This window comes from Meleagris gallopavo, chromosome 19, assembly GCF_905368555.1.
Source record: "Meleagris gallopavo chromosome 19, MGAL_WU_HG_1.1, whole genome shotgun sequence".
Lineage (NCBI taxonomy): Eukaryota > Metazoa > Chordata > Aves > Galliformes > Phasianidae > Meleagris > Meleagris gallopavo.
In genome coordinates this window covers 3,274,882-3,299,831 of record NC_139422.1, presented here as the reverse complement: position 1 = coordinate 3,299,831, position 24,950 = coordinate 3,274,882, and the positions used below count along the sequence as shown (strand labels likewise).

At 51.6% G+C, this 24,950-nt stretch overlaps 1 protein-coding gene across 3 annotated transcripts in view; it reads left to right on the top strand.

The window, feature by feature from the left end:
* The window catches only part of ASTN2 (astrotactin 2), a 261,724-nt gene that overhangs the window by 39,073 nt on the left and 197,701 nt on the right, over positions 1-24,950 (top strand). For all 3 annotated transcript variants that reach the window (XM_085239624.1, XM_085239626.1, XM_085239625.1), the window contains exon 3: positions 17,770-18,154. In XM_085239624.1, the coding sequence (XP_085095750.1) occupies positions 17,770-18,154 (385 nt within the window). The remainder of the gene's footprint in view (positions 1-17,769; positions 18,155-24,950) is intronic.

Here is a 24,950-nt window from a genome sequence, read left to right as displayed (position 1 = left end):
TGGGTGACAGCTTCTAGACGAGCGAGGTGAGGACAGGAGGGAAACCAGCATTCCTCATGCACTGCAGCTGTAATTCTAGTTTCTTTCCACGTCCTGGTGCTGGGGACCTGCAGAGCTCCCTGGGCCAGGACTGCCCACCAGCAGGAGGCTTTGCCCATCTCTTGGAAGATTCATTTACTTCTTTGAGTGAACCCAAGCCAAGGTTGGAGTTACTAGCAGAAGATAAATGCTTTTTGTGGGTTTCTCTCAAAACCACACGGATTTGTGTAGCTAAAGTAAAACTGCTTGGAAGTCTTTGTTTCTTGGATTAAATGCCATCCGTGTCCCTGAGCTTTGGGCTGCTTTCCCATACTATTACCTTCCATCCCGACCCCAAGTCGTTGCATCCTGCAGAGCCCACACTGCTGTGTGCCACTTGAGTGCCCAACTCCTGCCCTCCCATGTCCTGCTTTGTGCCATTCACTTGACGTGGCCGTGCCATCATTCCTCTGCATCCTGCCTCATGTCCCAGGGGCAGCTGTGACCCTCTCTGCATCTCTGCTCAAGCTCAAGGACATCTGTAACAGCACAATAATACCTTTTTTTTTCCTTTTTTTTCTCACCGTTTTGTCTTAATCTTTCCCCACTGGAACATAACACATTAATTACTGCAGTTAAAGGGAATTCAGTCTCCATTACTGTCTGCCACCCCTTTCCTCTTGGCTTGAGCAACTAAGATTTGTCTCCCAGATGAAAAGGGAGGAAAGGAAATATATATATAAATATATTTATGTAAATGCTAGATTTTATTTACTCTTTATTTTTTGTGCAGCGCCAAGTAGGAAGGAATCAATATTTTTGTCATTACGTCTGTTGTGTTTTTTCCCCATAATCTTAGCTGTTATTTGGGTTTAATTGTGTTGTTTCCTCTTGTGTGGAAGTAAATCTTATCTGTTTTGGATTAAAATTCAATGAAGGTCACAGCAGCTCGAAAACTTACCAGGCTGCAGCAATTAATGTTCATTTGGCTTTGATAAATTGGAATGTTCCCCACAATAGGACTGGAGTGGATTTCAGAAGCAATAATTCTTCCATTAACTCAATGATTCCCTGCATGATAGAGCGTCTTGTCACTGCTCTGTTTGTCGTCTGTCACTTTGAGGATCTGGGCATATGCCTGATATGATTTATCATGATTATTGGGGCTGCTTGTGTCAAAACATTTTAAACCACTAATTATTCCAGCCTTGTAAATTGCTGAATTTAGCAGAACATAAGATATATTTTTCTCCACCATATTATGCCTGTTCAGTTATTGTTGAGCATCGCTGTGGGCTCAGGCCCAGAGCCACATTTTCTAGTAGTTGCTGCAGCTGTGTGTGCAGTTGCAGGATGCAGAGCTGTGGGCATTGGTAGGATGGGCACATCTCACCTTGCACTGAACCACCTGAACGGCTGAACTCCTTGGCAGCCCTGTGTTGCCCTTTGCTGTGCCCCCAAGATGGAGGTGCAGGGCTGGTGCCCACGGTAGGTGACACATGGGGGTGGCCACCTCTCACCTTCCCTGGATGGTAGCACACCAAAGCCTCACTTCATCTCCTTCCACCTCCCTGCGAGGGACTGTTGGGATAGTCTGGAATAAAGGTGACCAGATATCATCAAGCTGATCTTTATTTTGTAACTTCCTGCTTTCTGCTGGCAGCAGACAATTAGCTGCTGGTTTCTTGGTTTCCCAGCAGATTTTTCAGCTCTTATTTAGACAAGTTTCCTTTTTTCTTCTTGATCTTACGCATCTCGATGTGTCCCTAATGATCAGCTGCTTGTGCTGTGCTCTGTCAGCTTCTAAGATGGGTATAAAGTGTGCTCTTAAGTGCTTCCCTCTGATTGAGCATCCTGCTCTGAAGTGGAGCCGAGTGGGTTGTGCAGCCCAATGCCTTCCTCCCATCGCCAGGGTCAGCTCTGCAGGTTCAGAAACACTGCATCTGTATCCAGGAGCTGGAGGGGTTTCAGGAGCTGCTACCTCCTTCCTGAAGCTGCTTCTCTGCCATCACCCATCCATCCTTAACCTCTCTTTTTCCCCTTTTCCTGTCAAGAATGCCACGACTCTGCCTCTCTGCACCGCCTGTGTTTCCTTGAAGAGCCCCTTTCCCATCGGGCTCCCAGCTTTGGTTTGGCTGCACGATGCGTTGCAGTGTAGGGGCTGAGTGCTCTGGTGGCCGTAGGATGCTGCTGGAGCCTTGCTGGCTCTTTGCAGTGTGCCTTGTTGATGGCAGCCAGCTCATTTGGAGAAGAATGGTGTAACATGAGTAATGAGGTAGTGAAGGAGGCACAACATCTGTGTCATCATTTCTGCACCAGGAGGTCAACCGGATTCATAAAACATGCACTTCCAGCTTGTGATATGTTTAGGAATTAATTAGGGTAGGGAAAAAAATTGCTGCAGCAGCAGATTTCCTTATCTGAAAGTTATTAAGCAGCTAAATTGATCTCCAATGAGCTGTTTGGGTTTTTTTATTTTTAATAAGAAGAAAAGAGGAATAGGATCGGTGTGTATCTGTATGAGAATTGTGTCCCCCCCCCTTCCTGCCCTACGGGGTCAGGACAGCCCAGCTTAGGGCGTGCTGAGCTCTGATGGTCCTGCTAGGAGGTCCTGCATGCTGTCCCTATCCGTAGTCTGGTCCTGAGCTGTCTGAGGGTGCTGGTGGGGCTATGGCTGTGTCTGCTGCCCATGAACCAACTTTTTCTGGGCTGGGAGAGGCAGCCTCTGTCTTTTCCCCTCCACTCCACCTTTGCAGAGATGGGATAAAATGGGAACCAGAACCCCCTGTGTTAAAATATGTAACTGGAGTGCTTGATTTGCATCACAGAATAAAGTAAGGATGAATAAACACTCTTAGTTCATCCAAGCTGAGCAGCGAACCAACTTTCTGATGTCATCCCTAGGGCAATCCAAGTCAATATTAGGGGAAAAGCAGCCATGGGAGGGGCTGCTCCTTGCAGATGGCATTGAATGCGTGGGATGCATCTGCTGCCGTAGATATTTTCCATCTTCAATATGCTGAAAAAGGAGAATAGTTGGAGGGGGAAAAGCATGAGCTCGTGTTAGGTTGTTACAGGCAGAGGGTGCTTGAGCTTAGAGGGAGATGCTGAAGTGAGGAAAAGCATAGGGATTTTGGGAGAAGTGTGGCGAGAGTAGGGTTAGAGCATGGCTCAGAACGTGGGCAGAAGGGAAGGCACTGTGTGCATCTGCCCTCACCCTGTCTACGTGCACCTCCATGCTGCTTCACACATATCACACACATATCAAGTGTGCGTTTGTAGTGGGGTGCCATGGGCTGTGCTTGGAGTTTGCAGACCATAGAACCACAGAGTGGTTTGAGTTGGAAGGGACCTTGAAGACCATTGAACCCCATCCCCCGCTGTGGGCTGGCTGCCCCCCAGCAGCTCAGGCTGCCCCGGGCCCCATCCACGGCCTTGGACACCTCGAAAATGGGCACCCACAGCTCTCCGGGCAGCCAGGTACAGGAGAGGAAGGCACATCCCTGCCCCATATGGACTCGCTGTGCCTTGTCTTGTCTTTTCGTCAAACTCGGTGTAATTTGCAGCTTTGCCTTCTCTCGCTGGTTGTCCTTGCTTGGATATATATGCAGTGCTGCTTAGAAATGCTTCTATCAGGTAAATGTTATCAGCATCGGGAGCCAGCTCATGTGGAGGTGAGCTGTGACAAACCTGATGTAGGATTGCTTTGAGATGTTTGGGAGAGATTTTTGTACAAAAGACGGAATGTTTTGTTGGCAAATCTTGCAACCTGGAATAAGTCTTAATGACAGGATGAAACGCAATGTCTTATTTGTCCCAAGAAATATGATGTTTGCTTTCATTTGGAGCTCCTTTTTTTTTCCCATTTAAAAATAAATCGGACTTAGTTTCACACGGCAGCGTTGCAGAGTGAAAAGGCAGAGCGCTTTGTGCTCAGGGAAGTGTCAGAGTGAAATGTTTCTCCTCTTCAGCACTTTCCATATCCTCCCCACAACGCTTTCGTCTCAGCTGATGTGAAACTGTCTGAGCAGATAAACCATTTGTAGAACATCTTGCCAGGCTCTTTTTTTGAGTAACTGCAGCTAAACCATGGGTGAAAAATATTTGATGAGTGGCCGTCAGCACCTGCATCACCCAGGAAGCTGGGATTGGTTGGAAATAAACCCAAACCTGAGTCTGGGTTCCATTGGGAAGGGATGCTCCAAAACGTGCTGATGTGAAGCAGAGGAAGAAGCTCATACATGGGTGATTTTTCTGATTGTTGCAGGGCTGCTAATATAGCTGAGCACTTCTTTGAGGGGAAAAAATGTGTGCGTGCATGTCTGGATCTGCTGCAGGAAATTGGGCACAATTCCCACTGGTGTAATTGGGAGCAGCATGGGCCATGCGTGGTTATTTTTACCTGTCCTGCTCCCGCTCTGCCTCCCCCTCATCCCCCCAGACAGCAGGACCCAGCTCTTTTTTAGCCTGTGCAAGGTCTCTGTGGCGTGCAGCAAAGAAAATAAACTAATAGTGCTTATTCTAAAAATCCAATTACCTAAAACCACAGGAAAATAATGATTTCTAAGGGAGAGGCGTGGGCTGGGTGCGGGTGCTGGTTCAGCCTGGAGAAGAGAAGGCTCTGGGGGGAGCTGAGAGCGGTCTGTTGGTATCTGATGGGGCTGTAAGAAGGAAGGGGACTGACTCTTTAGCAGGGGCTGTTGTGATGGGACAAGGGGACGTGATTTCAGACTAAAAGAGGGGAGATTTAGGTTGGATATAAGGAAAAAGCTTTTTATGGTAAGGGCGGTGAGGCACTGCACAGGTTGCACAGAGAGGTGGTGCTGCCCCATCCCTGCAGACAGCCAAGCTCAGGCTGTTGGGGCTCCGAGCACTGATGGAGCTGTGGGTGTCCCTGTGCACTGCAGGGAGTGGGACCTGATGGCCTTTAATGGTCCCTTCCAACTCAAACCATTCAATGATTTTGTGACTACCCCGAGCCCAGCTTTCCTTGTTGCACCAGGCTTGGAGGACTTGGGGTGAAACCATCCTGCCGATGGCAGGAATTGCAGAGAGAGCTACAGGGGAGCATGGAGCAGCTGACGAGGTGAAATGCTGCTTGCTCTGCAAATACTGGGGAGTTCTGGGAGAATGGTTGAGCTCCAGAGAAAGCAGAGAGCACTGTGGTGGGGTACAAGTGTGTCAGAGTTGAGTGCACTTTGGGACATACGGTCGTATGGATGCTGTCTCTTGTGCCATTTTAGGACCCTGTATGACCCGGGTGCTGCATGCTGCTTTTGGGAATCTCTGAGCTGATGGAGGGGATGTGCTGCTGGTCACAGTCACCTGTGTGTGGGGTTGGGAAAGACAAGACTTGCTTGCAAATTGCAAACAAAGGGCATGGTAGCTGCAAGGCTTCCAAAAACAAACAGAAATGAAGTGAAAGCTGCACATACATCGACCTACAGCTGGAATTAGTGCCAGAGGCTCATCTGGCTTCACAGCATCAAGTAAACGAGCTGCAAGGTGCCTCTCAGCTTCGTGGCTGAGGTCTGGTTATGGAGGTGTGGGGTTGCCCTTAACGTAGAGTACTGCTTGGGTTGGGGGTCCCTCACCCAGGATCTGCAATGGGTGTGGGTGAAATGCAGACCCTCAGAGATGCTCGCCCCGTTGCCTCGTGCTGGCCACGTTTCCCTCAGCAAAACAAGCCGTGTGCTTTGTTTCTTTGCTTTTTCCCTTTTTAAAAGGCCACTTTTCAATCCTTTGTGCTCTCCCTCCTTGGCATGCAGGGCCTCAAAGGGGAGGGAGCCCTCAGCCAAGCTCTCCATCACATGTCCCTTGTTTTGCTGTGTTATTTTTTCTCCACTGCTGCCCTTGCCAATGAAAGGACATTGTAGAGCTGCTGAGACTGGCAGGGGCTGGGACGCTGCCTGCCAATAGCCTCAGTGTCTGAAAGGGCTTAGGAAATATGAGCTCTAAATTAGATCCCAAATTTTCCTCTTTTTCTCTGCTAAAAGAGCCCAGTGGAGCCTCCCCAGCACCCCCTGCATGAGGGGCTTTACCCAGAGAGCATGGGGACACCAAGGGGACCTTCGGAGCACCCCCATGAGAGGAGGAGGCAAATGCTGGGCATCTGCTCTGGCTGTTCCCCCCTCCCTTCATGGCTTTACAATGCTCCCTTGGCAAGTGCCTTCACGTCCTCAGCTGCGATGCTGAGAGAGTGGGAGGGGAAGTGTGTGGCTGCCCGGAGGCAGTCGAGAGCTGCAAGGTGCCCAGAGCTTCCTTGGGGCTGTGGGATGCCCTGAACATCCTGAAGCCATGGAGTGCCTCAACCTCCATAGGGCTGTGGGGTGCTTAAAGCTTCCTGGGGCTCCAAAACATCCCTGAAAGGGCCCTGAAAGGTCCCTGTGGCTTTGCTGGAGGGAGGAAGGAGAACCTGCAGCCCTGAGTGTCAGCAGGGCGCATGGAGGGAGCAGGAGCTCTGCATGGTAGCCTTGGGCACCAGCATTCTACCTACTTTCTCAGTGGTACTTAAGAAACAGCAAAGGAAAATTCCACTTCCAGAGGCATCTGCTGTCATCTTTCTCAGGACTCAGGCTCCTGCTCTCTCCTCTCTCTGTGCCATGCAGCCAGCTCTGAAGCAGACTCTCTGCCAACCTAATGATTAGCCTTTCCGCTAATGACCCACGAACAGTGTCCAAAATAAATGAGCCCAACCTGCTCATCGTATTAGCCAAATGATTGTGAAGAAGGAGGAAATATCTGCAAAAAATTGCTTAGGCAGCTGGAATTTGGAAGTGTGATGGAGTCAGTGCTTGAAACATGGAGAGGGGCCTGGTGAGTTGTGTATCTCCAGAGCTGTTCCTCTCCTGGAGGGTGAGCCCTGTGTTTTTGGGGTGTTCCCGCTCCCTCCTTTGCTCACTGGGTTCCTGGGGTCATGGTACTGCTGAGCTCATGCTGGGTTGGTGCAACCTTCACCTTTTTGGGTTTATAAGATGGATGTCTCAGGGCTGGGGCTGTTTCTTTCAGCCTTCCTATAGCTGTGTTGCTTCCCTGTAGCTGTAATATAAGCCCTTATTGGCATTGAAGCTTGAGGAGATGCACACATGCAGCCTGGTGTTCCCCTCAGCCAGATGTTATTTGCTTTGCAGGTGAGGGGTTGCAGCATGGTGCAACTTATTCCATGTTCGGCTCATTCCCAAAGCTGAGAAGCTTTGCAGTTTTGTTTTTCTGACTGCACCAGAGTTTTCCTGTATTTTCGGGTTCCTTTCTGCTTTGCAAAGTTCTGGGGCTGTGGTTTCCCCTCCTGGAATGAGCAGCCACTTGCATGGTTTTGCTGCAGCAAGCTGAAGGCCTGACTTGCTGCTCAGCTAAGGAGATATCAGAGAGGGAATCTGGAAACATGGGAAAACCCTTTCCCATCCCTTCCACTTTGGCACAGCTCTTGTGTCAGGCAGCTGTTCTGGGTCTGGGTCAGGATTGCAGCTCATGCAAAAACCAATACCATGTCACCTTCAGGAGCTCTTTATATGTCCTTTAGCACTCTGGGCTGCCATGCAGACCTTTGCACAGGGCAGACTGGATGGGATGGATCATCATGCTGCCATGCCTGGGCTGAGGTGCTGGCAGCCATCCCTTCCCTTACTATCCATTCCGAGTGGTGCACAAGGAGGTGTGTGCAGCTGGGGAAAGCACTAATGGCTTCTTAACCTCCTGCAACGGTATGGGCTGGGAGATGGCATTTGTCTGGCCACAGAAATAGAAATGCATCCTACAGCAACATGTGGGGCTCTGGTTGGAGCAGCTGTAAAGGACCAATCATCTGCCACCTGTAAATAGGGAGTGTGGGTGCACAAAGGCTTTGCAACATCGTGGCCTGGTGCTGGTGGTGGGGAAGGGCTCTGGGGTATGAAAGCATTACCAGGTCAGCCCCAGGACTGGCCCTGCAGCCAGTGTTTAGTAGCAGAGAAAAATGTCCTTGTTGCCTTGTCCCCTGTCCAAGCAGGAGACCTGGCTGATGATGCTGAGGTCTTCCTGCTCTATCCGGCACCCAGCGTGCCCACCATATGCTCCCTGACATCAGCACTGCGCCTTGTCCTGTGGGCTCCTTCCGTTGTACGTAGGCTTAAATTGTGTCTTGGGCTTCTTTCTTCCTTTCCTAACCGGTAAGGGAATTGCTAATTGTATGGTTTTGTTCTGAGGAGTTTCAAATTGAAACGATTATCTGTGCTGGAGAACATCCTGACAGTGCAAAAACCTTCAGACAGGCAGTGGATAACCCATGGCTGATTGTGCTCGTCGATGCCTCTCTCTGCACTGACCCGTCCTGCAGAGCTGCCTCTGCTCTCCCTGCCTTGGCACCTGGTGCACATGGAGCTTCACCCCGAGAGGGCTCAGTGCCAGCTTCAAAGTCACTTCTGTAAGCAAGTTTGTCAGGTTTATGCTGACGTGGTTTTGCTGGTTTAGGACTGAAGGGTTGTTTTTGAGAGTGGAAATTGTTTTCTCAGTGCTTCAACCTCACATCCATGCATAACCCATCGATGGCACCAATACCCATTGAAATGCTCCAATGAGAGATGGATGTCCGTAGGGCTTTTCTGGATGAGGATTCCTTTCCCATAGCATCTCAGCGGCGGAATGGATATGGAGACATCATTAAATCCATCCCTGTGCCCCGAGCGGGATTAATAAACCCCTGTCACCGATGATGGATGTTCCCCTATCCTGTTCTGCACTGCTGCCCGGGCCCTGCGGGTGGATGGAGGTTTGGGGTTGGGCTGCAGCTGACCCAGGAGGACAGCACTGATAGTGAGAAACAGCATCACCTCCCAGCACGCTGACTGCAGCTCGAGCTCGCTCCTATTTCAGTGCAATTTTACACTGTTTGGACGGATTTAAATAAGCAGGTGGTTGGAAGAGATTGATTGAGATCTTCTCCCTCTAAATGTTTTGCCCCAGTGCTCCCTGCAGGTCTGTGTGTGTCCTTGTCCCACGGGATGGGCTGCGTGCAGCTGGCTGCTGCAGGATGTGCTCCTCCTTTCCTTGAGTGTGAAAGCCCCTGTGCAGCCCAGCCCTGCTCTGTGTGGGCATTAGCAGGGTGTAGCTTCACCTGCCGCTGCTCTTGGGACGGGCTCTCCTCTCCTCGTGCCGCCAGGGCTATTACAGTAAATTGCCAGATGCAATTGCTTGGCCATCTCATAGATTTGTATCTCAAGTGTCCTTTGGAAAGGGAGCCCTCAGGTGATGCTGGGAATGTTAAAATGATAAATCCACTCCTTCCCATTGCCCTTCTGCAGAACAGAAATTGTACCGGCGTGCGGGCAGCTCCGTGCCTGCTGCAGGGCAGGGCAGAGAGCAGCTGGGCCTTGTTGCTTGTCTGTTCCCTCAGCTGCTCCCCACAGCACTGTGCTCAGACCCCTCACAGCTCTGCTGCCTGTCTCTGGACACCCTGCAGGGCCTCTCTGCCTTCCTTGTGGTGCGGGACCCGACACCAAACACATCTGGTGCAGCCAGATGTGACAAAATAGGGGTTAATCCACCAGCGGTATGGAAGACCTTGAAATATTTAGAGCAGATGATAGAAAAGAGATTGTTCAGCATGCCCTGGGTTGGCACCACAGCATCCCATCCTGCTTCACCCACTGCCACGTGCCACCAGTGGCTGAATGGGCACTGCCTTCCTTCACAGGTGCTGCAGTCACACTGGTGACATCATGTCCAACTGGCCAGCAGCAGCAATATGCACGTGGGGCTGGGAGGGGGGGTACGAGCCTGTTATTATCCGTTTACCCAGATATCCCAGCTAATCAGCTTTCAGATGGGGAGAATTAATTGCTTTCATTCATAGTGTCGAGCAGGTTTAATTGAAATGAATCCTTTCCTCTTTTCAAATGGCCACTTCCTCAGAGGCTGCAGCCTGGAGCTCTGCCTGGCTGCCTGCTTGCAGCAGGGCTGGGCGACACAACCCCCAAATTGTCTCATTCTCCCCAGGAGTGCAGGGCAGTGTGCGCCGTGGAGTTGGGCGTGGAGCTCAGTGTGTGCCTGCTGCTCAAGGGGAGGTGATGGATGGATATGAGGTGGTTTTGCTGTGCTGTCCCCAAATTCTGGGCGCAGTGGGGACAAAGCTGTAGCAGCACAGTGCTGTGCTGGCAGCACAAGGCAGGCAGGCACAGAGCTGTCACCGTGTCCTCGAGCCACGCTGCTGCCTCTCCTCCTCCCCACTCTGCTGCTGTCTGTGCCCAGGCAGCGCTGGGCAGGCTGAAACCCAGCTTCCCTTAATTAAAGGTCTGTCTCCTCATCGCAAGGACGTGGCTGTAATTAGAGCTGGATGCAAAGACTGCTCTGCACTGCATGGGAGCACAAGTGACAGCTCGCCCTGGTGAGCGTCCCCTCAGGTGGCACTAGGAGGGACACAGCTGGGACGGGTGTCTCTGAGCTGCCCCTCCAGGTCCCTTCCTCCAAGCCGTGCTGCAGAACAAGTTTGCTTGCTGTGGGCTCAGAAATAGTAACAGGTTTGCAGATGGTGCTCTAAATCCAGACCTGTTGAGCAAATCACTGCTCAGCGCTCAGCCCGTCTGCAAATGCAAGCATCTCGATGCCTGCCCAGCTCCTGTAGCATCCCATAGGGGGAAGAGGCATGTAGGAACAGGGGAAAGGTGTGGGCAGAAGCTGTGATTTCTGTCTTGTCCTTTGCTGAGTTGCAGAGCACAGTCAGATGCTGTGGGTGCTGTGTGTGGGGTGTGTGTCCTGCTGCAGTGCCTGAGCTCCCAAGAAAGCAGCGGCGGTGCTTGGAGCAGAGCAGTGCTTTGTGCTGCCTCTGTTCAGAGTGATGCTCATTATGCTGAAATATTTGCACTTAAAGAAAACTGCCTGACCATATTTACACAATAGGCTGGATCGTTCCCAAAACAGCTGCCAGCTGTTGGCTCAGTCATAAACCTTTAACAAACCCCACGGGCAGTGAAGGGAGCTCGTTCTTTCTTTCCCTACGCACACAAAAGCATCAGCTCTCAGCTCTGTAAGTTTTCAAATGTCCATAAATAAACCGCAGAATCCTTCACAATCCTCCCATGTCTCATTGCTTTGTCCCATGTATGGGGAGAAGTGACAGCGTGCCTCAAGCAGTGCACCTGGAGGCAGTGGGGACACAAGGCACGGCGCTGGGCCAAGTGCAGGGCGCATCCCAGCTCCCCTTCCCCATTGCTGATGGATTTCTCAGGATACAAACAGCAGTGATCCTAAGAGGTCCTCCACTGCAACCCTGCTCTATGATGCTGAATTTTTCCCCCTTCTTTGCTACCTTCTCTGGATGAGTGTGCAGGAGCTGGCAGCCCCACCTAGCTGGCTGGCTAATTGAGCAGAAGAGCTGTTGTAACGTGCCACTCGCAGGCACTTGGAAGCTGGAGGCACAATGTGAGTTGTGTTAATGTTCCCTCATCCGGAGATGTGCATCTCTTATTAGATTAATTTTTTTTAATATATGCAGAATATACAGTGGGAACGGTATTAATTCGCACTAATGGTTGTGAGATCCAGCGAGAATTAACCGCGTTTTTTTTGTAAATGAGTGGGAAGTGGATAAACACAATTATTACAAAAACAAAAAAGGCGCTGTTTGCAGCAGTGGTACATGGTACTCATTTATCTGACAAGTGTTCTTTACTTTTAATTATATTCCATCACTTGCTAGCAAATGCTCTGCTGGTAGATGCTGTAATAATCCGAGTTGTGCGAGGGCTCACTGCGGTGCGGGGTTTGGTTGGAGGGGTGGCAGTGTGAGTGGTAGGAGCTGCGAGCAGTGGGGATGCTGAGGTTTGGGTGGCCATGCAGAGGGGCTGGAAGCAGCCTGGGTTTGCTGCCTGGCTCCTAAAGGATGGGTGAGCTTGCCCACATCTCTCCTTCTCTGTTGCATCACTCTGGGCCACTTGCTGTGCCTGACGCCAGCGCTGCTTGGTGCATTGGGGTGAGGGCTGGTTTCTCTTTTCTGAAGCTCAAGGAGGGAAGGTTTGGATTGGATGTCTGGGGGAAGTTCTTCACAGAGAGAGTGGTAAGGTGCTGGAACAGACTGCACAGAGAGGCTGTGGGTGTTCCATCCCTGGAGGTGTTCAAGACCGAATTGGATGGGGCTCTGGGCAGCCTGGTCTAGTGCCAGATCCGGAGGTTGCTTGGCCCTGCCTGTGCCAGGGGAGTTGGAACTTGATGATTCTTGGGGTCTCTTCCAACTCAAGCCATTCTATGATTCTGTGATTCTCCATCAGGTGCCACAATGCAGTGTGGTTTTTTCGGGGGGAGAAGGCACATGCTTGGGCAGAAGCTGTGGGAGCAGCAGTTGAAGCTTGGGTGCAGTAAAATCACAGGATCGCAGAATGGCTTGGGCTGGAATCAGAATCACGGGATCACCGAGTCATTAAGGTTGGAAACGACCTCTAAGATCACCAAATCCAACCCCAAGCCACCCCACCACTCCTACTGACCACGTCCCTCAGTGCCACATCCCCATGGTTCTGGAACACCTCCAGGGACAGTGACCCCATCACTCCCTGGGCAGCTGTGCCACTGCATTATCGCTCTGTAAGAGAAGAAATGTTTCCTAATATCCAACCTGAACCTTAAAGCCCATCCAGTCCATACCCCTGCCGTGGGCTGAGTGCCAGCACAGGCCAGCTGAAGAGCAGAAAGCAGCACATCCTGACTGGCCCGTTATCCAGCTGCTCTGCCAGGGGCTGGGATGCGCCATGTGGTCACCCAGCAGCCCAGGACACAGAATGCTGGAAAAACCCCCCCGGACATCCCCTTAGCACAGGGGATGTGGTGGCCCTTCCTTTAAAAGCTTTCCCGTTGATCCTTAGCTCAAGTGGTTTTTTCCCCTCCGCTTTATAATCTGACTAAAACGCAATTCACCAAGCGGGTCGCAGTGAGCCGGGCGGGAGGAGCACGTGAGCATCACTCAGCAGGGAAAGGGCTGGGGTTGGGGAGCTCCCAGCCTTTGTGTTTCTCAGCGATTTGCTCAGTCTGCCTGCGTTAGAGAAACGCAAGATCTCATGCATTTTAAAATCTTCCCTCTCCGAGGGCAGGCCCCGGGTTAGCAGGTCAGCCCAGCTAGGTGAGCCGTTTAGAGCGCATTAAAACCACAATTTATGCAATCTGCACTCAAGTGTTAGGAAGAGCTGGCAATCAGGTGCTTAATAAAATCACCTACAGCCCTCCTCTTTTGGCTCGCTGGAAATAAATGCCTTTTTTACATGATAAAAATGGATTAGGAATCATTTGGAGTTGTTATCCGGGTGTGGGGCACGCAGGCGTGCGGTGCCATTGGGGCAGTGCTGGGGAGAGCATTGCAACTGCCAGCACTGGAACATCCCCCGTGTGCCTGAGCTGATTGGCAGCTCCACTCCTTCTTTTTGTTTCTGTTCCCGAATGGAACTGCAAAACAAAATTCAGTGTGGCTTGGAAAAAAAAAAAAAATAAAAAAAAATTATATGGAAATGTGACTTTTTTCTGACTCTTTTTTTTAATGTGGAAGAGTCAGAGATTTTAAAGTTATGGTTCCCACAGCAACTGTAACTCTCATCTCTTGTACCTCTGCGATGCTTTGCAGGACTGTGTGTGCTATTAGATTTATGCCCAATGTGCTTATGTACAGCATAGCAAGCAGCGTGCAAAGATGCATGGGCTGACAGAGCGATGCTGCGGGAACACCAGGGCCAGATCCTGCACTGACCTGTGCATGGAAACATGGAGTCACTGGGGGGGGGAAAGACCTCTGAGATCATCCAGTCCAGCTGTCCATCTACCACCAATATTCCCCATGCCCAATGATCACACCTCTGGGGGTGGTGACCCCACCACTCTCTGGGCAGCCTGTACCAGTGCATCACCACTCTTTCTGAGAAGAAATGTTTCCTAATATCCAAAGCGAGCCTCCCCTGGCACCAGTGGGACAGGGAGTTTCTGATCCCAGGCTGTTTGCACTGAGTTTGGGGGGACTGGGGGTCCTGATGGAGCACAAGCCTCTGCCTGGTGGAATGATGTTCACAGGGTCTCCATCCTGCAGTTTGCCATCACTTTGAGTTAAATTAATTAGAAATCTGTTAGTTCGAATTACAGCTCAGCAAAAAACCTGATGCAAGTGTTTGCTGCACCTGATCCTTGAAGCTGCTTTATTACAGCTTTGGGCCAGGAGAGGTTTGGGCATCCAGGTGTGAAGTCGGTCTGTGCTGCAGCATCCTCCTCGCTTTGGTGCATCTGCATTGAGCAAGAATGGGGTGAAAAGGCTGGATGAGACATGAGGTGCTGCATAACTCGTGATGAAACATAGGAAGGACAAAGTGAGGAGATCATAGAATCATAGAATGGCTTGGGTTGGAAGGGACTCAAGTTCCAACCCCCCTGTCAGAGGCAGGGCCACCAACTTCCAGATCTGGTACTAGAGCAGACTGCCCAGGGCTCCATCCAACCTGGTCTTGAAAACGTTCAGGGACAGATTGAAGGACCAGAAGGGGCTGTGGGGTCTTGTTGGACCTCAGGGCTTCCCTGGAGTCTTTTATTTCTCATTGGAGTAAAGCATAACTTTTCTGAACGCATCCAGCATTGGTATTAAAAAAAATAAAAATAAAAATTGGCAGTGATGGATAATCCACTGCAACCCGTGGTAAATTGTTCTAGTGTTTAATTACCTGTACTGCCTGAAAGGGAAGAAAGGAAAAACCACAGTGTGGAGAGCTCGGAAGGACTGCATGGCATCACTTGGCTCACAGCACAGCCCCTGTATGGGATCAAGAGTTGGTTTGGGGCAGTGCTTGGAGGGGCTCTCACTGTTGAAGGGGTGCTCAGCACTGTGGGTAAGTCCCACGGGAGCTCATTGCCCTGCAGTCAGCAGTTCTGCAGCCCACATCGTTTATAAAAGCAGAACCAGAGAGTGGTGCAGTCAACCATCCCTGGAGGTGTTCTGCACACGTGGAGATGTGGCACTGAGGGATGCGGTCGGTGGGCATGGTGGGGTGGGTTGGTGACTGGGATAGATGATCTTAGAGATCTGTTCCAACCTTAATGACTCTGTGACTTGGCAGGGTCTGCAGGTGGCTTCCCCCAGCAGCTTTCCTTTGGTGCTTACCATATAAATCTCACCCTTGCTGCTTTCCAGCTTCACCTGAGCCTTATTCCTGTGTTTGACCCCAAAGTTTTGCAGTGCTGCCCATGCCCTCTCCTCCCTCGTGCCACATCCTTAGCAGGACCAACCCCATTCCCCTCTTTGCTGTGCTCCCACCTCCACGGCTGTACACCTGGGATGTGTCCACGTCCCCACAGTGTCCGGGGGGTCACAGCTGCATGCAACCCGGGGCTCTGGGGAGAGCAGTGGGGAGGAAGGACATTACGCAGGAGAATATGCATGTTCACAGCTCACAGGATTAAAGGCCCATGTTCTTATCACTGCAGAACAGAGTATTATAAATCCAGCCTTAGCATACCAAATCCCCTCGCGGCTCGGCCATTGTTTGGGAATATTAAAAAGCTCTGAGACAGAAATAATCAGTTTCCGAATGACACATTGTCAAATAAAACATTTCTCATATTATCCCTTCCTTCCCCTTTCTCTCTCCCGTTCCCTCAGTTGGATAATTTAACATGAAAAATAGATTAAAATGAGGCTGGTTTGAATGCCTCCTAAGTTTGACTTTTCTTTCCCCGGGAAGCTCTCCCTGCGTGTGCACGGCGCTCCAACAAGCGGCTGTGATGCGGGGTCAGGGATGTGGGGAGAGCATGAAACTGAGCTGCTGCTGAATGCCAGGGATTGGCACAGCTCCTGGGCACGTGGACCTGACCCAGAGGCACCCAGCGTGCAGCAGGGCCGTGAGGCTGAGCGTGGGGCTGCAAGTAGTGTGGCAGAGCTCTGCTCCATCCCATGTGCAAACTGAATTGGGAAAGTCAAATTAAGCAATGTCATCCCAAATCCTCCAGCCAGGCTCCCATTAGTGTCAGTTAGTGGAGAGATGAGAAGGCAGAGGGCAGTGCAGCAGGATCCTCCTGCAGTACTGCCCATTCTGCCCCAGGATGCCACCACCAGCACCATCCCCTGCATCCCCTGAGCTCCATCCCCAGCACGCTCACTTCCCACGCCGCCTCTTTACAGATGATCCTCTCTCTGCACGGTGCAGTGCTTTGTATTGTGTACAGAAGAAATATTTGCACGTCTTCACACTGCTCTTGCATGCTCTGTAAAGTTCCCAGCTATGGCATTCTTTGTGCCAAACAGATGCCTGCCCTGCCCCAGCTGCTGTGTGTCACGCTGCAAAGCATCAATTGCTCACACCGCTCCTCATTTATGTGCTTTGCTCATGTGCCGTGGGGTAACATTGCTTTGGTGCTGCAGAGAGATGGAGGGGCCCAAGGTGGGGGAATGCACAGCTCCTGCTGTGTTTGTGTCAGCCTCCAGAGCAAGCAGGGCTGCCCCATGGGTGAGGAGGCCACTTCCATGGAGACATTGGTATGAAGGAAGTTTGTGCTTTTAGGTAATGATCTCTGATTTTGATGATAGAATCATAGAATCATGTAAGTTGGAAAAGATCTAAGGTCTTTTCTAAGATCACCATGTCCAACCCCAACCCACCCCCACCATGCACTCTGACCACATCCCTCAGTGCCACATACACACATCTCCAAGTGTGTTGAACGCTTCTAGGGATGGTGAACCTACTGCCTCCCTGCAGAGCTTGTTCCAATACCTGACCACTCTTTCTGAGATGAAATGTTTCCTAATATCCAACCCGAACCTCCCCAGCTTTCTTACCCTTCTCTGGACACTCCAGGGCCTCACTGTTCTTCTTGTAGTAAAAGGTCCAAAACCAAACACAGCATTTGAGATGCAGTCCCACCAGTGTCAATGCACAGGGACAATCACCTCCCTGTTCTGCTGGCTGCACTATTGCTGACAGGATGCCATTGGCTTTCTTGGCCACCTGGGCACGCTGCTGTCTCATTTAATTAGGAGGTGTGGGAAGAGACAGCTTGGCATTGAAGGTTGTGATCTGGCATAGGGTGTGTTGCACCCAAAAGGGTTGACATGGGGGGATGCACTCTGCTGCGAGGGTGACTCTGGCAAAGTATGTGAGCAAGAGGGTAGTCTTTAAATAATTCTGACACGATTGATGGGATCACAGTTGTTTTGGAGAGCTGAGGATTTGGGTGCAGGATGCAGCTGTGGGATGCTCCTCAGAGCAGCAGCATCCAGAGGAGCCATGCAGGGGCCCTGCTTCATGGCCTGCCAGTGCTGCTGGATGGCCTCATCCTCCACTTCTCAGGGGAGGAGGAGGGCTGGCTCTGGGAACGATGAGTGGCTTTGGTTCTCTGTGCCCTGGAGGGTGGCCGTTGGGTGGTGCCATTTGGTACATGGTTTTTTGCACAAAATGCTGCGTCTCTGCGGAGACTTTATGGCTCCCTTGTTGGTCGCTGGGTTGTTTTAATGAGTTTTTTATCTCCTAAGTAATGAGATGCGGATGGGAGATCCTTTCCCATCTCCTTGTGGAGGGCAAGCTGGCTTGGTATCCATGTTCATTGCCTGATAGGACCAAGGGGATGAGGAAAGAGTTCCTGGAGTGGGCAGAGCTGAGCTGGGGATGTCATTGGGGTGTTAAGGATCTCCTCCAGGACCCTGCCTGGAGCACAGGGTGTGCTGTGTTGATTAAAGGATTTTGTGGAAGAGGAGAGCGAGTGCTGGTGAATGCTGCTCCTCACCCATCCCTATGTCTGCTGACGTGTCTCCTTGCTGTCCCACAGGGTGGGCTGATCGCTCTGCTCCTGCTCCTCTTGGTCTTCACAGTGGCCCTGTACGCCCAGCGGCGCTGGCACAAGCGCCGCCGCATCCCGCAGAAGAGTGCCAGCACCGAGGCCACCCACGAGATCCACTACATCCCCTCGGTGCTGCTGGGCCCCCAGGCCCGAGAGAGCTTCCGCAACTCTCGCCTGCAGGCCCACAACTCGGTCATCGGCGTGCCCATCCGTGAGACCCCCATCCTGGATGACTACGAGGATGAGGAGGAGGAGGAGACGCCGCAGCGGGCAGAACCCAGCACCAGGGAGGATGAGTTTGGCAGCCAGGTGACGCGGACGCTGGAGAGCCTGGGCCGGGGCGGGGAGGAGAAGCCTGACTACGAGAAGAAAGGTGGGTGGCTGTTCTGCCTGCTCTTCCTCTCACCCTGTGCCCTGAGTGAGCTGCGTGGGGCTTCCTGAGGAGGGGGTCCTGGATCTGCTGTTTTGTCCTGAGCTTTCATCTTCCAGCTGATTGCATAAAACCATAGAACGGTTGGGTTGGAAGGGACCTTACAGCCCCCCCAAGCCCCATCCCTGCCCCTCAGCTCAGGCTACCTCCCCAGCTCTGGCTGCCAAAGCCCATCCACACCTCCAGGGATGGGCACCCACAGCTCTGAGCAGCAATGCTGGGGTCTCACCGCCCTCTGAGTTAAACATTTTCTCCTGACATCTCACTTAAATCTCTCCTCTTTTAGTTTAAAGTCCTTCCTCCTTGTCCTATCACTGTCCACCCTCATAAACAGCCGTTCCCCCTCCTGTTTATAAGCTCCCTTCAAGTGCTTGAAGGCTGCAATGAGGTCTCCCCAAAGCCTTCTCTTCTCCAGGCTGAACAGTTCCCGTATCTGGGATTGCCCCAGCCCACGTGCAGCACCTCACCCTTGGCCTTGTTGAGCCTCATTAGGTTCCTGTAGGGTCACTTTTCAGGCTGTCCATGTCCCTGTGGATGGCATCCCTTCCATTATATCAACTATTACACACCACTCCGCTTGGTGACACCAGCAAACTTGCTGAGGATGCCCTGTATCCCACTGTCTGTCTCATTGACTTCTGGAAGCACCCAGAAATGAGGAGTTGGCCAGGGAGCAGGAGGAGCATTTCCCCACCAAGGAGAGTTTCTCTTTTGCCTTGGGTTTGTGCAGAGTGTTGCACGAGGCAGAACTGTCAGTCCCACTACTCCAGCAGTGCTGATGAGCATTTGTTCCTATTCAATCTGTGCTCCAGGCTTCCAAGCAGCTTGGGGATGTGGGATCCCTGCTGACTTCTTTCTGTAGGTGAGCAGTGGCACATGGGCATCAATCAGGCTGGGCTTTATTCTCTAGGTGGTAGAAATGCTCATTGCCTCGCTGTCAGGTAGTGCATCAATTCCAGCATAGAACATGTCAGTGGGGCCCTGCTGAGCAATGCTGCACCTCAGAGCTGCTCCACAACGCTGTGTTTTCCAGAGGCACCAAAACATTCCCTGTGTTTTATTCTGTGAGCCATCAGACAGTGATCCTGGAATTCTTAGGGTGCTGGGATGGGTTGGAGCTCAGGTCCCTTTGGGCTTCCCCCCCACGTAAGGCAGCGTGGTGCTGGGGTTGGGTGCAGCAGGACAGACAGACAGGGAGCTGTGTGCCACGGGCTCCTGCCTGGAGAACAGTAGCGCTTTCCCCAGCGTGTCTGGACTAATGCACATTTGATTGCCTGCTTTTTTAAAGTCTGTCTCTGGGAAAGTGTATCGCCCACCTCTGCTTATTGAAATATCATTAGAAGCAGTTTGATGTAGTTAACCTGCAACGTGGTGAAATGCGTTGGAATAAACAAAAGCGAAGCGTGTTGGTGCTAATTGCTGAGAGACTGCAGCAGGAGTGGGGATGGGCACGGGGAGAGGGTTCTGCTTTCTGCTCACATCGTGCATCCATCCTTGGGAGCGTGTCCTGCTGCTGTGCTGTCCCCATTGGGTAGCAGAGATGGGGACAGGGACCCCAGAGCCTGGCTCCTAGAAAGCAACCCCACACACGTGGCATTGGAGGCTGCTCCTTACAGCTCTTTCCACCTTCCTCTTCCAGACAGCTGTTACAGCAGTGATGGTTATCATAGCTCCAACAACCCAGGGATCCTCCTGCTGTCCTCACGCACTGCTCGGAGCATCCCTGTTGGCGTCCTCCTTTGTGGCTCTCATCGGCTCGTGGGGTTAAGAGGTGCTCCCCCAACCCTCTGCACGGTGAGAGCGAACAAATGAAGGCCTTCATGTACTGTAACTGAGCTGCCTCTCTTATTCTTTCATATTCTCTTCTTTGTTTTGCTTTTCTATAAATTATTTAGAGTTGTGTGAGAGGGGGAGACAGCAGTAACTGCATTTCAGTGCTCTTCAAAACATAATAGTAAACAAGATCTAGGGCAGAATATTAAACTATCTCAGGGCTTCAGGAATTGGCAATAAAGTAATTCTTGTGCTGTATGCAGAAGACCCAAACCAGGGCTGTGGGCTGGGATAGGCTGCCCCAGGCCTGCTGCTATCCATACAGTGCTGAGTTCTCCCATCAGGACACCATCATGCATTACACCTGGACTTGAAGAGAGATTTAAGTGAGATGTCGGGAGGAAATGTTTTACTCAGAGGCCGGTGAGGTCCTGGAACTGCTGCCCAGAGCCATGGGTGCCATCCCTGGAGGTACCCAAGGCTGTGGAAGGGCCCTGGGCAGCCTGAGCTGAGGGGCAGGCAGCCCATGGCGGGGGTTGGGACTGGGTGATATTTAAATTCTCTTCCAACCCAACCTCTCTGTGGTGCTATTCATGTGCTTTGTACTCAGCCTTCCAGCTGCTTTGCACGTGCCTGGGAGCTGCACAAATTCAGGATGTGTCAGACGTACCATGGATGTGCTGCCTGCCAGGAGGCAGTGGGTGCAGTTGGGCTTCCCTGGGGATGTGCAGGTGGGACGTTGCAGATAACACGTGCCCAGCGATCCTCAGGGGGAAATCAGGGCTGTTGAGGCACAGTTTCACAGGTGGCTTTGAGATGGATGTGGCAAGGCAGTCCCAGCTGGGGCCTGGCCCGGGGCTGCGTTTGTATGGGTGCAGCAGGTTTGGCTGCGGAGCTGTGCCTGTGAGCCTGGCAGTGCCCAAGGGAGAAACTGCGTGTGGTGCGTAACGTGGTGATAAGACATCAGCTGGGACTTGTCAGCAAGCTCCAAATGCTATCATTGCTGGGGCTGTCACCAAAGACTCTTTCAAGTGTCAGTTCCCGACGTTAATTACCAGGGATGGCAAATGCAATGAAGATGGAGTGCCTCGGCTCGCCCTCACCTGCCTGCGCCGCTCACTTCTCCCACGTGCCGGGCAGTGATTGATTTGCAGGTGCTGGTGCTTCCCATCCATTGGGATTCCTGCACGCTGTGAGCTGCGGGCTCAGTTGCCCTTGCCACGCAGAGGAGTGCTGTGTTCCCTGTTGGATGGACAACTCTGTGATGTTACAGCCCTGCAGAATGAGTGGGGAGCAGCCGGTGGATCTGCAGCACAGATACCTGCTGTGCCATGTGTGGGTGCACCCAGTGCAAACACGCAGCACCAAATGTCCCCCTGCCTGCTCAGGCGATGCGCTGCAGCTGGCACAGTGCAAACAAACACGGGAGCAGTGTGCTGAATAATGACATCTAGCAACAGGCGTGTAGCAGTGATAAAGTTAATGAAATTACAGGTTCTGACCTGATACCAGGCTCTGCAGCGGGTTGATAAACAGCAGGGCAAAGATGAGATGTTTATTTCTCCCCAGCTGCAGCCTGTAATCTGGATGCACTGCGTGGGGACATTAACGTTATTGCTGTTATGCAAAATCATTTTTGATTTGGGGGGGGAAAAAAAAGTAGAAAGAAAAATTCCCCCAACTGCCTGGAAAATGGAAAACTGACAGAATTAGAATTGCAGTAGGAGCACAAAGTGACCTTGTGACATTGCACAGAGCCCTGATGAATTTAGACAGAAGAAAAATCTAAGGCACTTTAGGAAGAGGGAAAGTAGTTTTTTTATTAACATATTAATATGAGAGAGAGAGAAGGCAATAGGCAGCTCTAATTAGCTGAAAGGAGGCCTGTGTGCTGGCATGGAAAGGGAGCTGTGTGGTCTCCCTGCAGTTTTGGGGTTGTCTCTGGCAATTTGAGGTTGAAACCAGGTGATCTTCGAGGTCTTTTCCAATCCAAGGCATTTATGATTCTGTGGATTAGAAAATCTCTTTGGGGTTTGTAGCTCGTGGATAGCATGTGTCCAAACCCACGTGTCCAAACCAGCCCCACGTGGATGAAGTACTCTGCAGTGAACAGCAGTGAATGAATGTGGATAGAGCCCAGCAAGTGTGGCTGTGGGGTTGTCCTGGATTCCCTGGGCCCTCCGTGGGGAGGGAAGCCAGTGATGGGCCACGGGGAGGAGCCTTTGCCCTACCAGGATCAGAGGCAGTGAGAGCCCAAGATCCTTCCTGGTGAAATCTGGGCAGTGCTGGCTGCCAGCAGTGCTGGTGCTCAGTGCCGTGATGGATCAGAGGTGTGGTCATGACACCATCCTGAACCTACAGCTCGTGGCCTTTCTTTTAACCTGCTGCAGTAACATGATAGATCTCCAAAGTTTCCCTTCCTTAATCCATGGAGACCCAATCCAGGGTGAGTGCTGTGGGGTCTTGGAGATGAGTGTAAAGACAGGGACTGAGCTGGAGGTGGTGCCCTGTGACGGGCAGGACCAGACATTGTCCTCCATGGTGCGGATTGCCCCGTGGTGCCCACCCCACCACCATAGGGCTGAGGGCTGGAGGTTTGCTCCTGCTGGCAGCTGTGAGGCCACGAGTCGTGGCTCTACCAGAGGCTTCCTGAGCCTTCAGTGAATAAAATGATGGCTTATCATTAGCTGGAGCTGGGAACAAAAGAGAATGGTACATCAGGCTGGCATCTGATGCGTCCTGGGGCTCAGTCTTCTTTTCAGTGACCTAATGGGATCGTGACCCTCTCTGTATTTGATCAGCTTTTCCCAGATCTAATCCCTGCGAGCTCCTTGCGTAATTTACAGAGACCTTTGACAAATGTACATTCACGCAGGCTGCGTGGCCATGGTGCAGAAGGTTTTCTGCACTCTGCTCATTCCTGGCTGCAAAAAGAACCGAACACTGCAAATTCCAGTTCTGAAAAACTCAACATGTATGGGACCCAACAGGGTAAGAAATGGATAGCAATTCAGGAGAGCATTTTGTCACGTGCTTAGCCAGCATCTCCTGTTATCAGAGCAATTAAGCATGTCTTTAAGTGCAGTGTGCTTAATTCCGATTGATTTGAGTGGATTGCTGAAGAGAAGTGGAGAGAATGGGCGACCCAGTTGCAGAGGTGGCAGTGGGTGTGCCACTGGATCTTTTGGCTTATTAGTGATGCCAGCTGTATCTTAACGCTAATTCGAAAATGCGTATACCTGACAGGGAAAAGCTTTGCTTTCCAGAGAGATAAACATAGTCGTAATTAATGTATTAATTGCCTTTTGAACCCTAAGGATGGCTGCCAGGCTGGAGTTCCAGGTTCATCCTTTCGCTAGGATTGGATCAGCCTCGAAGATGGGTTCTTCCCACCAGGGCTCACCCCAAGGAGAGCTGCATGGCTCCGTGTGCCTGTGTGCTCAGGGATGGGACAGCCCAGTGATAGCAGGCACCCAGGGTGGGATTCCTGACACAGTGCTGTTTTTCCACCCCTCCCTTTGCTGTTGCTCTATCCCACTGACTGATTTTATGAGACAGGGGAGGGGAGGAGCAGATGGAAGATCAGCTTCTTGATGGCACTGTGGGGAATGGAAGAGGAAAAGAGGTGTTTTAATATTCCAACACTTTGCTGAGCATCCCAGAGGGATGGTGGCTTCGTGACGTCTGTATCACAACGTTGTGACATCCCAAACCCATGGCTACCAAGTGCAAAGGGAAGGGCCCTCTGGGGCCAAATTTGGGTGACTTTTGGTCAACTCAGCTTGGAGTTATGTTGGTCTTATGGGGCTGTCTCAGCCCCTCAGTGCTGCTGGAGATGTCGTGACAGCTTTGTGTGCAGGAGCCCTGAATTCCCCAGGTGTCCAAAGTGCTTTTCATCCAGGCGAAATCACCAGCGCGCAGGAGATGAGCTGTGAAGTTCTGGCTGTCCAAGGAAAACAAGCCATCAGGAGCTATATTTCTATAAATGCCAGGCTCACGTTGTTCATCACTTTATGCATAACTATGAATGTTTGATAACGTGCTGCATTATTAAAGGCATAGCTGGGTTGTCGGCCAGTTGTTGACCAGGATAAGTTTCAAGAAGATTGTTTTTTTCCTTGCCTGATGCAAAACATAAAAAGTAATGTGGTGGCTTTTTACTGTCTTTGAGACCTGAACATCCTCCCCTCTAGGGCTTTCCATGCTGGGTCTGCCCCATGGTGTGCTGTGTCTGCGTTGCTGGGAGCTGGAATCTGTCCCCAGTGCTGTTCTTCCATCTGTAACGTGGTGTTGGCATGGGAGAACCTGCCCTCAGCTCCTGAGATTGGGGTGAACAGGGAAAGAGGGCTGCAAGGAGGGAGGAAAACATGCAGTGTTCCCATTTCTGATGGAAATGAATAGGTGCTGGGGGCTCTCAGGCAGCCCCTGGGATGCTTTGTTTCGTTTGTATCACCCATACTGGGAGCAGTGGGTTTTCTCAGCCTCAGGATGTGAGTACATGGGCACTTAGTCACCTTGGTGTTCAGAATCGTAGAATGGTTTGGATTGGAAAGGACCTCAGATCACGTAGTTCTAACCCTGCTGCTGAGGGCAGGATTGCCAGCTGCTACTTCAGCCATCATGGCTCAGGTGCTTGGTGTGCTGGTGGTCACCCCAGCAATGGCTCTGGGCTTGGAAGGTGAGCTGCAGTGGCAGCCCCTGGTTCTGTTGCCGTGTCCCCTTCCTACCAGCCGTGCTTTTCATGGCCATGCCACATTTCCACCCGTGCCTGCTGCCCATGCCCTGAGATCCCCAGCGCTCCCCTGCCTCCTGCCCTGGAGCTGAGCTGGTGGCATCCTTGGGCAGCTGGGGATGAGCTTCATTTTGTCCTTGGTTTTGCATTAATTTAGGGAGCTGGAAGGAGGAAGGAGGGCTGCTGGAGTTCAGTGCTGTGTGCTCAGAGCTGTCAGTTCTCCCTCCTGCCATG